Below are 14,918 nucleotides of genomic sequence, written 5' to 3' on the forward strand. Positions count from 1 at the left end.
CAACTATTATTTTAATAGAATTTGGCTCATCTGGCTAAAATGGGGTAGAATGCTGCTTTCTTTTGCTGGAATTAACCTTAAGAAAATAGCAACAGATCTAATTATCAGATTCATGTTGACGAAAACCTAGTGAGTAAATAATGAAAAGAAAATTGAAAGGCAGCACTGGAAGAAAAGAACAAGAGCATTAACACATAGATTTTTAAGCCTAAGTATACAACCAATTCCAGGCCATGGCCTTGAATCAAAGCTTTTTCCCATGTTAGTATATTCCCTTCTGACCCTTTACAATCTAAATCTATAAATCACATTAGTAAATAGAAGAAACAGTGATTGCCAACCATACATAAGTAAATAAAATTTACTTGGAAATTCCTGCTCAAATCTACCAATGATTACGACTGAACAGTATGTTCTACATTATAGTACACTTCACTACCTCCGCAAAATACTTCCAACTATACTATCAAAGTACCTAAATCTTCTTTAGTTTTTAAAGATTTTTCTCTACAAATTTCTATCATTTTACACTATTTTCTGAGTCCACAGCTGGTCCCAGAATAATTACTGCACCTTGACTTATTTTTGCTATGAAGTTATTTTAGAAAGCTTCTTCTCAAAAAATACTAAAAATCACTAGTCTACATAAAGTCAGGAAATATTTAAATCAACATTAATTGTCTTTATCCCAAGACAGGTATATATGTGCAAGGCTATAATATACTGTCTCTTAAATGTGTGCATTACAAATGGGTTATACCGTCTCTTTGTATTTTTATACTAACAGATCCTTTTAGAGAAAGGTGATTCCATGTGACATTGTCTTGTAAGTATGCAGCTTATGTTACATAAATTTTATGTTGCGTAAGTGGGATAACTAAAAGTTCAAAATAAACAGACAAACTACCAAAATATGGTGTGCCCAGTCATAGGAATACAGTAAGCCTAACACTCAATTCAGTACTAAGGCCAGGGCTACTTAAGATTACAACTATGTATTGAGGTTGCAATTAAAATTACCTTCTGCCATTTCCTTAACGCCTAGTTAACAGCAGCATACATATCGGAATTTAGAGAAAACTTGGGCGCTGAGCATCATTATACAGTGATCTTTTTTTAAAAACACTCACCTTCAAATGACTACATTCTACGTTACACAGAGAACACAAATGTGGAAATATTCTTGGAGATGCTGCATAATAATCATTCATCATAGAAGGAGTTGGAAGTCTCTTCATCTTCTGGGCATCAGCATGTGAAAACTTTGGTAGCCAGGATGCTTTCACAATACCAAAGGGAGACCGAATGGGAATGTCAGCCTGTGACTGGTAATTCTTTTTACTTCCTCTTGATCCAACATGTACGTTAGATGAATTAATCACAGGTTCATGTGGGATCCGCTCTTGCTGGCTTACAGATGAAATTAATTCCGACGAAAAAGGTTGCTGGTTCATAGATGGAGGAATCAGAGATTGACTCATTGTCTGGCTAACTGTTTGGTTAATGGATTGGTTGACGGATTTTATGGGTTCAAGGACTGACTGTCCTCCCGAAATGTGTAAGCCTGACATCTTGGTTCCACTCTCAACTGAGAAAAAGGACCGATTATTGGAGGACTCACCGGGGAAGTCCATTTGGCGAAATACGTCTTCAACTGGAAACATAGAATTACATATCACATTTGGACTGGGAACAGATGCAGAAATGTTCTGCTGTGACTGAAATTCATTCTCGACCTCATCAGTTGGAATTTCAGGATCATAAATACGTACTTCAAGTGGATCTTCTGTGTAGCCATATTTGCTTGCATGCCCATAATCGATCACATTACTTGAAACTGCTTCACTACCAAGTGTTTCTTTATTTCTGCTCTGAGAAGGTAAATTAGGTAATCGGCGCCCCATTTTTCGCATTCTTATATCCCTCAAAATTAATGGCATATTTTCAGGAGTTAGTTGTTCATCAGGATAGCGACTAAGTTCTTCTAGGTCTTCATTAGATAATCCAAAACTTGCTAAGATACTTGAGGCACTCTCTTTTGTATAGCGGCTCTGTACTTTGGGACTCTGCTCTGCAACCTGTGTTACAGAACTCTGTTTCACTGCCACTGATGCAGATATATGAGGCTCATCATCCCACCGGCTACCATGAGGCTTCCCCTTCTTCTGTTGTGCTTCATGAAAATCCAGTTTTTCTTTGGTCAATCTTGGATCAGTTCTGTGTTGAGTTACCTGAACATTCATTCTCTGTGGCCCCATGTTCTGATAAGATTCATGGCCAGCAAATCTGTGTGGAATTCCACGTGCTCTCCCTGCTGGGTAAAATCTTGGGAGACCCATAGATCCAGGCCTCATAAATGGTCCTGGAGGCCTCATCCCAGAAGGGTTAGGTGCTCGTGGCCTTTGAAGTGGAAAGTCTCCTCGAGGATTAAACCTGGGTCTCGACATGGCTATTTTCAAGAAAGCCTGATTTAATAAAGTATAAGGTGGTGTTGAACCATGTGAGGCAACGGCATTCAGCTGCTGAAGCGCCAACTGAGTCTTAATCTGAGCAAAGTGCAAAGGAGATGGGCCCAACAGAAGTGGGTTTGCAATGCCCAGGTTCAAGGAATTCACAAGTGGTGCGAAATTTTCCAAGAATAACACAAAGCTGAAAGTTAAAACACAAATATTAGATCATTTTAACTCAAACTACTTCATGAAGTGGGTTCTACAGCCAGTGTAAAACATTTTGAAATAAAGCCATGAAACCATTCTGCATTTCATATACTTTTAGAGTAAGGGCTTACGAGGATTTAAATTTCCCAAAAACTTTCTCTTCTTTTCTTTCCTGAATGCAGAACACAAGCCCCAAACCTCAAGCCAGAGTTCATGTACACTGTGTTGCACTGGGTGCTGTCCTAGGTGCTGAGCAGTAATTACAACTCCTTTTACATAATCTTGAAAAATACTGGGAATTTATTTCACGCTGTAATACTGGGGAAAAAAAACATGAAGGCATTAAAATACTTATAAATGCACACATTTAATATGCATGTTATCACATATACAAATAATGAAAATAAGAACTGTAAGCCTAAAAGACCCATTTTTGTAAAACACAATCTTCCTTGGAATCAGCCTTGACATCTAATAAATCCCATAGGGCAATTAAACTACACTTACGTTCCTATTATTAAATAGTTGTTTCTTGTAAGATAAAAATTTGTTGCCAATAACTTGACTACAGAGTCTAAGAAAATAGTATGCAATGGCATGGAATTCGTTATAACATAGAACATAATACATAACAAAACCAGTAACCCTTCCCTTGGATTCCCTCCATAGTCGCAGTATAGATGAATATATATGGATGACAATAATGATTAACTTTATAGAGCACTGTCCATGTGTCAGTCAGCGTTCTATGAACTTTAAATGGAATGGGTCATTTGATGCTCACAACAGTCCTGAGATATGTACAGTTTTACAGAGGAAGACACTAAGGCACACACAGGTAATGTAACTTACAAAGAAAAGTGATTGTGCTGAGATTTGTATTCAAGGTTATCTGGTCCAGTAATCTGTGCTCTTAACCATTAACAGATGTGAGCAAAAGTATCTTACAGTTTCCAGGCACTTTATTAGTTAAAACCGGTTGCTGACCAGCCCATCAGACTGTACTACCCCCTTCAACACTCTTCTCAGAAAACAGTACTTTAGCTACCATTCAGGACCAAGGTCAGCAGCCACATAACTTGCCTTTCCTCCTGCAATTAAAAAATTTATGAGCATATAGACTATGCTGGTGCTTTCTATCAGGACCTCACTTTCATGTGTGATTGAAATGCATGGTGGAAAATGTGAGGTCTTGAGGCATCTACAATTGTTATAAAAATCAACATCATGGATCCTATTTGCTAACCATCACTGTCTGGTTCGAGCCACAATTCCATCCATTACTTTACTATACACTTTTCTCTATTTATATATAATGTTAGTAATTGTTAATTTGGCTGGGAAAATGGTCTTTATCTGGTTAACACCCTCCCTTCCAATCATTTTGCATGCTGCCACCACATTTAACCTTTGCAAAAGGACATTTTCACCACACAACTCCTCTGTTCAAAAATCCACAAATATCTCATTCCCTTCATTTCTTAGCTTTATTGTTTAAGGTCCAACCAATCTAACCAATCTCTCTAATTTTATCAGACAGGTATTTTTGCTATGCCTTTGTTCCTATTCTTCCCAACTCTCTTCATCTCTTCCAATCAAAAACAAACCTTGCCCTGGACGCTCACCTGACTTTATTCATCCTTCAAGGTCACCCCCATTCAACCTCCCTTGACTACCAATGCCAAGAGTGAGTCTTCCAATAATCTTTCCTTTTTTTTTTTTCTTTTTTTAAAGACAGGGATGCGCTTTGTCACTCAGGCTGGAGTCCAATGGCGCAATCTCGGCTCACTGCAACCTCCACTTCTCGGGTTCAAGCCATTCTCCTGCCTCAGCCTCCCGAGTAGCTGGGATTACAGGCATGCGCCACCATGATACCTGGCTAACTTTTTGTATTTTTAGCAGAGATGGGGTTTTCTCATGTAGGCCAGGCTGGTCTCAAACTCCTGATCTCAAGTGATCCACTTGCCTTGAGCTCCCAAAGTGCTGGGGTGTGAGCCACGTTGCCCGGCATCCAATAACCTTTATTGCTTGCACCATTTTTGGATTCTTACTATCTTATGTTTTTGCACTCATACGCACATGGTCTTTTTCAACAACCTAATGTCAACTGAAGGTTTATGTTCATGGCTAAGTCTTATCCCCCAAGCATATAAACCCTACTCCTACTCAAGAGATCCTCAAATATTTGTTAAACTATCTGAATGGTCACATCCAAAGTACTCATTAGTAACATGCACAGGTTAATTTTCAAATTAGAAGGAAACACAAAAATATATCAAATACATAGGCTTTTGATTCACCAGATACAAGCTGCAGACACAAGCTTACCAAACAATGATACCCAAATTCTGTTAAAAAGTTCATTTATAACAAACTCACGGTCTTTTTAAATAATCATGAATCATATGAAATTGTGCCTACCTTCTACATAACAAAATCTCTTCCAAAAACAACTGTCTTCACCCAATCCTAAAAGATACACATTGCTTATGTAATAAGTTTATCATCTAGTTATTACAATGCTTTCTGAAGCACTTATTCCATTTGGTGAAGACTCCTCTTATAACTTCATAAGCACAAGCTCTTCCAACTAATGTTTCTCCCCCAAAATAAAACAGCAAAGGAACAAATTTCAATCAGAGTGATTTAATTACTAAGTGGAATTGTGAACAAGTATCATTTGGAACAATCTCCATTTTAAATTCCTTAAAGGCAAAAATCTACTGTGTATTTCCTAATGTGCCCAACACTGCATTACAATGATTCAAGTACACATTTACAGAAGGTTAAGACAACTGCCCTTGACGAACTGTATTCTCTAGAATACTAGAGTACTCTAAGAGTGGTCTTCTACAAAGATGTTCCCTGGCCAAGAAAGTTTGAAGGCCACCATACTTGCCTTTTAGAGGGGAACAATGTCTATTAGTATATTAAAGTCTATCAGAGGCCAGGTGAGGTAGCTCACTCATGCCTGTAATCCTAGCACTTTGGGAGGCCAAGGCAGGCCGATTGCTCTGAGCCCAGGAGTTCAAGACCAGCCTGGGCAACATGATGAAATCCTGTCTCTACAAAAAAAAATACAGGTGGCTCACACCTGTAATCCCAATACTTTGGGAGGCCAAGGCAGGGGGACTGCTTTGAGCCCAGGAGTTCAAGGCCAGCCTGGGCAACATGGTGAGACCGCATCTCTACAAAAATGAAAAAACCAAGCATGTTGGTTTTTTCCAACTAGCTACCCAGGAGGCTGAGGTGGTAGGACTGCTTGAGTCCAGGATGTCAAGGCTGCAGTGAGCTGTTTCCACCACTGTACTCCAGCCTAGGTGGCAAAGCAGACCCTGTCTCAAAAAATTCATATAAATAAAATATCTGCCTATGACCTATATGCCAAATAACATATCTTCAATGGTTAAAAAAAGTAAGCACTATGTTGCCTTTTCTTTGTGAATGAAATTTAAGGAGTATAATGGTTACCCCTTCTCTGAGGTGGATGCATTCCAAGATCCCCAATGGATGCCTGAAACCATGGATGGTACTACATCCTATATATACTGTGTTTTTTCCCTATATATCCATACCTATGATAACGTTTAATTTATGAATCAGCTACAGTAAGAGATTAACAATAAAAAAAGAATTAAAATATAGCATAATAAAAGTTATATGAATGTGGTTGTTCTCAAAATGTCATTCTCATACCATACTCACCTATTTTTGGATGGTGGTTGACTATGGGTAACTAACTGCAGAAAGTAAACCCATGGATAAGGGGAGACTACTGTATACTCATATTTCATTTGCACAATTTTCGCTTTTAATTAAAAATGTTAAGTACATTTTTAATCATTTAGCAAAGTTTGTCTTCTATCATTCATACCCACTCCAAATAAAATGTTTTAACTAAAAGGATGCTTGTTTATACTTCAAGCTTTCTGTTTATAAGGTATTGTAGTTTCCTTTTGCAATTACATAATTCTGAAGCCTTATTTTTTCAAATTTAACTTAGGTGCCCCACCAACAGCACTTTTACTTTGTCACTTAACTTTTATGTCCTTCTCAATCAATTCAAGGGAACAAAATTCCAAGATTAAGTATCAGGCCATTCAAGATAGTTTTTTAAATGCTAAGTACTCCCAAGAACTTTTGAGAAAGTTTTCTTAGCAATAAATCTAGAGAGTAAGTTCAAATTCAGCCTTTATTCATACAAAATAATTACTGACATCATTGTTCTAGGTAAGGAAGGACCAAAGATATTAAAGCCAGAACAGATCTCTCCTTCATGTAGCTAACACTCTACTTTTTAAGATGGAGCTAGTATCTCATGAAATTAGGGTAACCAAAATGATACAATATATAGTTAGAAATCTCTTGACAACTTCCCTTTTCATGCTTCTGCAATTATAAAAGCTTGCAGAGAGACCGGAAACTGGTCAAATAAACTATAGTACATCTGTATTTTCAGCATCCACTGGCAGGTCCTTAGAACGTATCTCCCTCAGAAAAGGGGACACTACTACGTAAAGGCTTTTAATGACCAGAATCAGAATCCATACATAAAAGACAGGAAAATTCTTCTGGGTTGGAGAGAGTTTCAGAATTTGGATACTAAAAGTAGAGGGCAAGCTGTTATTTTTTTTTTTTTTTTTTTGAGACGGAGTCTCGCTCTGTCGCCCAAGCTGGAGTGCAGTGGCGTGATCTTGGCTCACTGCAACCTCCGCCTCCTGGGTTCAAGCAATTCTCCTGTCTCGCCCTCCTGAGTAGCTGGGACTACAGGTGTGTGCCACCACACCCGGCTGATTTTTTTTATTTTTAGTAGAGACGGGGTTTCACCATGTTAGCCAGGATGGTCTCGATCTCCTGACCTTGTGATCCACCCGCCTCAGCCTCCCAAAGTGCTGGGATTACAGACGTGAGCCACCGCGCTCGGCGGCAAGCTGTTAATTTTAACAGGAGATGGTGTGATACAACAGGAAAACGTGAGTTTTTTTGGTGGGGAGAGGGGAGCAGAAAGCAGAAAATTCAAATTCAAACTATAAGAGTCTGTCATCTATTTGTCAAAAAGGTCTATGACCCAAAAAGGTTAAGAAATTCTATTTAGGGGTGTCAGAATCTACATTTTTAAGGCCTCAATTCACATGGTTAGGAGACAATCTAATCTCTCTTCTATTCCATTTAATTTTTAGCTACTGGCTCTCCTACACTGCTACATGCCTAATACTTTCTACTCAATCATCACTTCCGTACATCTCAATTTTGCTAAACACTGATTTTTGTTGTTTCTGTTTTACTTATTGGCAGGCAGGAACATTTAATAGGGAATGACAGTAGGTCACAAATTTCCTTCTTACAAGTTTCCATCTAAATCCTGCATGCCACTGTGGGGTGGGGTGAGGAGATACATCCTAACAGACCCTTGTTTTTCCCCTTTTTGTTTTTAGTGGAAAGGAGTAAGTTCAGAATTATTCACTCAATGTATTAAATATCTTCTGAGAGCCTAACATGACAGTCACCAGGCTACTTCCTAGTTTCAAAGCCAAATAAAATACAGTTGCGTTCCTACAGCCAAAGTGCTAACAATCTAACAGAAAAAAAACAAATTTCAGTAAGGTTTGTCAGCATTATAACAAGGCTGAGGTATCAGAAAAGGATTTCTGGAAGACAGAAATGCTTGAATTGAGTTTGGTAGGATGGCATCTTCTACAGTTTTGAGGAAACTAGTAGAAATGAGATTTCAAATAACAATGTCTTACTAAACATGTGTTTATCAAATTTTCAAAAATTTGGAGTATCCTAAAGTCTTTGGATAAAATACTGTAAGACAGTTGTACTGGAAATGATTAAAAGTAAATTATAACTTATTAACTACATATTTCTGACAAAGGCGTAATATTCAAGACAAAAAAATTGCTTCAGCTAAAACATTAGAATCTTCGCACCCTCAGGACTATTTGATAAAAGTCAGCTATGAAGACAGAAAAAAAGTGTTAGGAACCAACATCCCTTATGTCAGCTACTGTTTTTAGTGGCTTTTTCAATCCTCTGCTCTCTCTACACCAATTCCCTTACCAAATTACAAGATACAAAAAAAAAAAAAAAAAAAAACTCCATTTCTAATGTATTCCTGTCAATACTTCTCATATGTACTTTTCTTTTCCCTCTCACCACCATCATCATCCCAATGCCTTTTCTTTGGCTATTATAAACTTTAAATCTACAGTTATCTATGTAGATTCACAGATGCACTGGCAAAAAGAGGCAAAAGTTACAGGCTCAAGTGCTTAATGAGTAAAATAATGTGTCTGAGATTTTCTTTAAAATAATCTGGGCGGGGGTGAGGGAAAGAGCGAACATGTGTGTAGTGGGGCAAGAGGTGGTGGTGGTGGTAGATGAAGAGAATTTGATGAAGCAAGACACGTAAAAATAATGGTTGTGGAAGCTGAGTCCCTAAGAATTTATCTGTGCTTTTTTTACATTTCTGAAGATTTCCAAAATAAAAAGTTTAAGTCCTAAACATTAGAATGACTTTTTTTTTTTTAAGACAGAGTCTCACTGTCACCCAGGCTGGAGTGCAGTGACACAACCTCAGCTCACTGAAACCTCCACCTCCTGGGTTCAAGCGATTCTCCTGCCTTAGCCTCCCGAATTGCTGGGATTACAAGCGTCTGACACCATGGCTGGCTTTTTGTATTTTTAGTAGAGACAGGGTTTCACCACGTTGGCCAGGCTGGTCTTGAACTCCTGATCTCATGTGATTCACCCGCCTCGGCCTCCTAAAGTGTTGGGATTTCAGACATGAGCCACCATGCCCAGCCGGTATGACATTTTTAACAAAACAAAAAACGGGAAGAGTAAAAAACCACAAACATGAGTTAGTGAAGATGACATCATTCTTCTCAATCTAACATTATCACACCAAGGTCTAACAAAAGCCAAATCAGTAACAAGCTGATTAACAAGCAATGTAAAATAATAAATTCAGATTTAAGTCTAAAATCATTTTAATTATACCCTATACCCTTCCTTCCCACTTGACTTTTTTAACTATTACTAAATAGTTTGATATTTTGCTGTCTTTGTTTTGTTCCACCTTTTGGTGGAAAACATTAATTTGTAAAATTTAGAAAGTAAGCAAAACAAGCAAAGTGATCTTGGTAAGAAACCTCTAAGAATTAGGTTATATCACAACGAAGAAAATAAAGCCTCTGCTTTTTTAAGATAATGATGTAACCTGAAAACAGTGTGATAAGGAAAAGAAACTGAACAAAGGCAAATTTGGCATTAATACCTGGGAAACCACCAAACAAATTAAGAGAGCCATTATAAAACCTTTCTCCTTTAACCCCAAGAACTCTGGTCATAAAGAGGTTCGTTCATCGGAAAATTTATGGATAGTCATCTTATGAAATAAATAACCTGGAAAAACGAGAGTTGAGATCAGGGTTCTTAACTATTAACTTGTTGGGGAAAAAACTGCAATTAAGTAGCATTAACCCTTTAAAATAAATGTTTTATTCCTAGTTATGTAAGTAATGTGTGCTTGTTACAGAAAACGATAACCTGGAAACAAAATCCTTACCAATAAAACCATCACCCAGAGTAAATTAATACTCTGGTATAGTTTCATGTACTTTAGTGTACGTTCATGCACGCATGATACGGGGTGGGGTATATCAAACATTGTACAAAATTAGAACTATGCTATTTGCTCTTTTCAGCTGACATTTTATTTTCCTAAATTTACTATTTTTCAAAAACTGGATACTTAATAGTGACAAAACATTCTGAACCTTTGAACTGTTTTAACAAGTAACTAATAACTCTCATTTATGTCCTTTTAAGAACTAAAACATACCACGTCAACCATAAAAATTCTTTCAGAAACACATAGTAGAAACTGGGTTCTTGAGGAAGCCATGATGAAACGGCTTGATGAATTGAAAAGATCGCGCTATTAGATCCTGTGAGGTATTTCTGAGATCTCCAATACCATGGACAATCAAGAAGTGCCTATTATTTTGATGCAGTCTTTCAGAAGGAAGGGAGCCCTTAATTTTCTTTACAGATATGGGTAGACTTTACCCAAAACCATCATCAAAAATCAATCCATCTGATAATGGCTCCATTAGACTTATAAGGAAAAGATTTATATCAAACACCATACTTGGACTTACACTCCTTTATAGTTTACAAAGCACTTTAAATATTATCTCATCTGAGTTTCACAATGACCTTAAGAGCAAAGCAATTCCAGTTTACACATTAAGTAAAACACAGCTACGAAGTAACAAGATTACAACATCTCCCATTGGTGTTCTTTCCATATACCAGATACATTAAGTGTAAATCTACTTTATAACTTTATTTCTAATCATAAAAAAGCAATACAGTTTCATAATCTGCCCCCAAAAAAGAAAAACCACCCTATAACATGCAGGAAAGAATAAAAAATATTCTATAATCTTCCCACAAAGGGAAAACTACCACTAACATTATTTTTCTAGACATACACCCATATACCTCATTTGATACTGCTTTGTTAACGCACTGTCTCAGAATATATAAATTCACTTTGGTACTTAAGAATGCAGTTATTACAATGGCTAGTTAATACAAGAGGCTGATTGTTTATTCAGCTATAAAAAGTAACATGTCATTCTGTGCTTTCCTGGTATTCAAGCTGCTGATCTCTCCTACCATGCAGATAAAGCCACTCAGCCAACTCCTTTACTATTAGTCTTTGTCCTCCCTTGTCTCACAAAAGGTATGCAAGTAACAATTCTGAGGGTGCCACAAGTGTTGACAGAGAGTACCATGTTTAACGTTAAAATGCCAAAAGGTGGTGCCTTCAAAGAAACAGTCGATGAAACAGAAAGCAAAAATAAGCAGAAAATTAGAAACGTTATTTGGCATCATGAAGGGCAACACCAAATTTCACTAACTGCAAGGATTGATAAACGCCATGATTTCAGATTTGAAAAAAATGGAAAACTGCTAATGCACAATGTTAAGAGATCTCCATGAGAACCAGGCATTAATCCCATACAGCAATGATTTAATATTGTTATCAATTTCAGGAAAATGATTTTTTGATAAATGGGCTATTGTAAGATATACCTTTTTATTTCTTAGGAGCATGTGCACTGCATACGTAAACGGGCCTCTAGAGCACAACACTGTATTTATTGCAAATGATGCTCCCCCACAGATGTGCACTGGTGGCCTTGCTCTAAACACTCCTAGTAAGTATAACAAGTTAGCCCAAGAGAAACCACCTTATCCAAGTTCGAACAAAGAAATCTTCCCTAGGATTTTTTGTTAAACTACAAATGAGAAAAGTGGTAGATGTTTCTAAAAATCAAATGCTGTTAACAGCCCTATTTACTGCTTTACCGAGAAACTGCACCATAAAACAACAACAACAACAACAAAAGCCACTGGAACAGAGGTAAGCAAGACCAAGAAGTAAAGACAATAATGAAGGTATTCAATATCCAGTCCCAATTGTTTCTGAAGCCTAACTCATCCTTGCCCTCTCTGCCATTTGGTTATTTGCTTTTCTTCATGGAGTAACATGGCCAAAAAATGTTTCCATTTACCTAAAGTGGGTTCTAAAATCTTCAATTAAATATACCTAAACTGGTCGGGCACAGTGGCTCATGCCTGTAATCCTAGCACTTTGGGAGGCCGAGGCGAGTGGATCACCAGGTCAGGAGTTCAAGACCAGCCTGACCAACATGGTGAAACCCTGTCTCTACTAAAAATATAAAAATTAGCCGGGTGTGGTGGCAGGCGCCTGTAATCCCAGCCACTCAGGAGGCTGAGGCAGGAGTATCTACTTGCACCTGGGAGGCAGAGGCTGCAGTGCGCTGAGATGGTGCCGCTGCACTCCAGCCTGGGTGCAAGTGAGACTCTGTCTCAAAAAAAAAAAAAAAAAAAAAAAAAAAAAAAACCTAAACTGACTAAATGCATTAAAAGCCATAAGCCTTAAAGTCTTTACAAGTGCAGATGAGCATACGGTATGCCATCTTTTGTGTTAAACAAAAAAGGAAAACATACATACACCTGTTTACGGTTAGCACAAAGAAACAAAGGAAGAATAATACAGAAAACGATGAAGCTGGTAATCTATAAGGAGTAATGGATAGAAAGGATTGAAGGGATATGGTAATGTTATTTGACGGAGCATCTTACTATACAGTTTTAACCTTTGGAAACATGTTAACAATTTACATGTATTTTAAAAATCAGTAAGGATGGGATGGAGAAAAATATCTAACACTGAAAGCAAACTAATCCAATCATATTTCAAATGCATACCACAATACATTGAAGGGGAAAAAGAAAACTAATCCAAGAACTTATAAACCACTATTCAATTTATGTACCTCACAGGAGGCCACACCCCGAGTGTTACAGCCCCCCAGGAAAATAAATAAATAAGAAACAATTTATGTACCTCAGTTTTGATGGAGCTAAGGGAAAGAGAATAACGAATTTTCACTCTTTTTAGTAATTTTATTTTTTGTAGTGGTATGGATGAAGCAATTCTGAAACTACTTTAGATACATCATAGGTTTGAGCAAGTAAGTAAATGTTTTGATGGTGCTAGGAACTTAGGACTTTCATTGTGGAAGACAAGAAATACAAATAGGAAATAGGAGAAAGCAAGAAAGAACTGAACAGTAATAAATTATCAAACACTGGAAAAAACAGGAGTCCATAAATACATAGCAATAAATTAATCAATGTGGAAGAAGGGAAGCTCTTATAGAGTGCTGAGTACCTACTAGTAAATGTAGAATAACAGTTGGAGTAGAAAATCATTTTGCAACCATCATAGTAAAGAATGGTCCAGGTAAGAATCATGAGTGGGTGTTACAGAGGTAAATTCTGATGAGTAGGATATTTGCATGGTCTTAAAGTGTCTCTCCACAGATTAATTCCAGGGGGAGTGGGGGGAAACAAGCACTTTAACCATTACATATGCTCACACATAGTATCAACCATGAAGGGCAAATGGAAATGGTGAATCTCCAGATCTGATATCCTGGGGACATAGCATTAGTTACGTGATTTTTCTGCCCAGGGACATATAGTCTACATCTAATCAAGAGGACACATCAGATAAATCCAAAATGAGAAGTGCTCTATTAAAGAGAAAAGCAAAGCAGACTGTATTCTTCAAAAATGTCAACTTCACAAAAGATGAAGGCAGACTATGGAAATGTTCCAGACTAAGGAAGATTAAAAAGACATAACAACTAAATGCAACATCTGATCTTAGTTTAGTCCTGTACTGGAGGGGGAAAAAAAACTGCTATAAAAAACATTATTGGGTCAATTGACAAAAACCAGAATACAAACAGTAGATTGAATAATTTTATAGGCTGCGCATTGGCTCATGCACGTAATCTTACTACTTTGGGAGGCCAAGACAGGTGGAATGCTTGAGCTCAGGAGTTCGAGACCAGCCTGGGCAACATGGCAAAATCCTATCTCTACAAAAAATATAAAAAGTAGCCAGGCATGGTGGTGCGCACCTGAGCCAGTACTCCCAGCCACTTGGGAGGATTGCTTGAGCCCAGGAGGCAGAGATTGCAGTGAGTCGAGATCACTCACTGGACTCCAGCCTAGGTGACAGAGCCAGACACTTCCTCAAAAAAATAAAAAAGGATTTTATAAATGCGAAATTCATTGAAATTGGTAACTATGATGACTATGAAAGAAAATATTCTTAGGAAATACACACTAAAGTATTTAGGGATAAAGGACCACAATATATGCAACTTAACGTCAAACTTTTCAGGAAAAAACCATATAGGTAGGAGACAGGGAACTCCCCCATCACCTGTCACTTAAATTCATTCAAATATAGTTAATGGCACAATATTTCATGTCCAACATTGGACTATGTGATCTTCTTACTGTATATAAAGTCAAAAAAAAAAAAAAACTATAAGCAATATGGCAAGAGGCAGAAAACCTGCAGTATAATAAAGAGCATCAGCCTTTAACACATTTTTGGATTTGGCCCTTCTTTTCTACATCATGTTCACTTCCTAACTACTGACTGTTAGTCAGCCTATTATGCAATCCATAATAATCTAATCTTTGGGGAAATTTCCACTGATCTGAAGATACCCACCCTGCTAGGAGGGGTGCCAGTGAATGACTTCATGCAAAATTAGTTAACTCCCATAAGTAAAATTTAACACTACTAATTCAGCTTTAGAGAGGTAGTGCAGCATAGTCTTTAAGAACTTA

At 37.5% G+C, this 14,918-nt stretch overlaps 1 protein-coding gene across 3 annotated transcripts in view; it reads right to left on the minus strand.

Moving 5' to 3' along the window:
* Nucleotides 1-14,918, minus strand: part of ZNF638 (zinc finger protein 638) — a 152,391-nt gene that overhangs the window by 77,384 nt on the left and 60,089 nt on the right. For all 3 annotated transcript variants that reach the window (XM_054476648.1, XM_063648591.1, XM_054476649.2), the window contains exon 2: nt 1,131-2,649. In XM_054476648.1, coding sequence (XP_054332623.1) covers nt 1,131-2,649 — 1,519 coding nt within the window. The remainder of the gene's footprint in view (nt 1-1,130; nt 2,650-14,918) is intronic.

This window comes from Pongo pygmaeus, chromosome 12, assembly GCF_028885625.2.
Source record: "Pongo pygmaeus isolate AG05252 chromosome 12, NHGRI_mPonPyg2-v2.0_pri, whole genome shotgun sequence".
Classification (NCBI taxonomy): domain Eukaryota; kingdom Metazoa; phylum Chordata; class Mammalia; order Primates; family Hominidae; genus Pongo; species Pongo pygmaeus.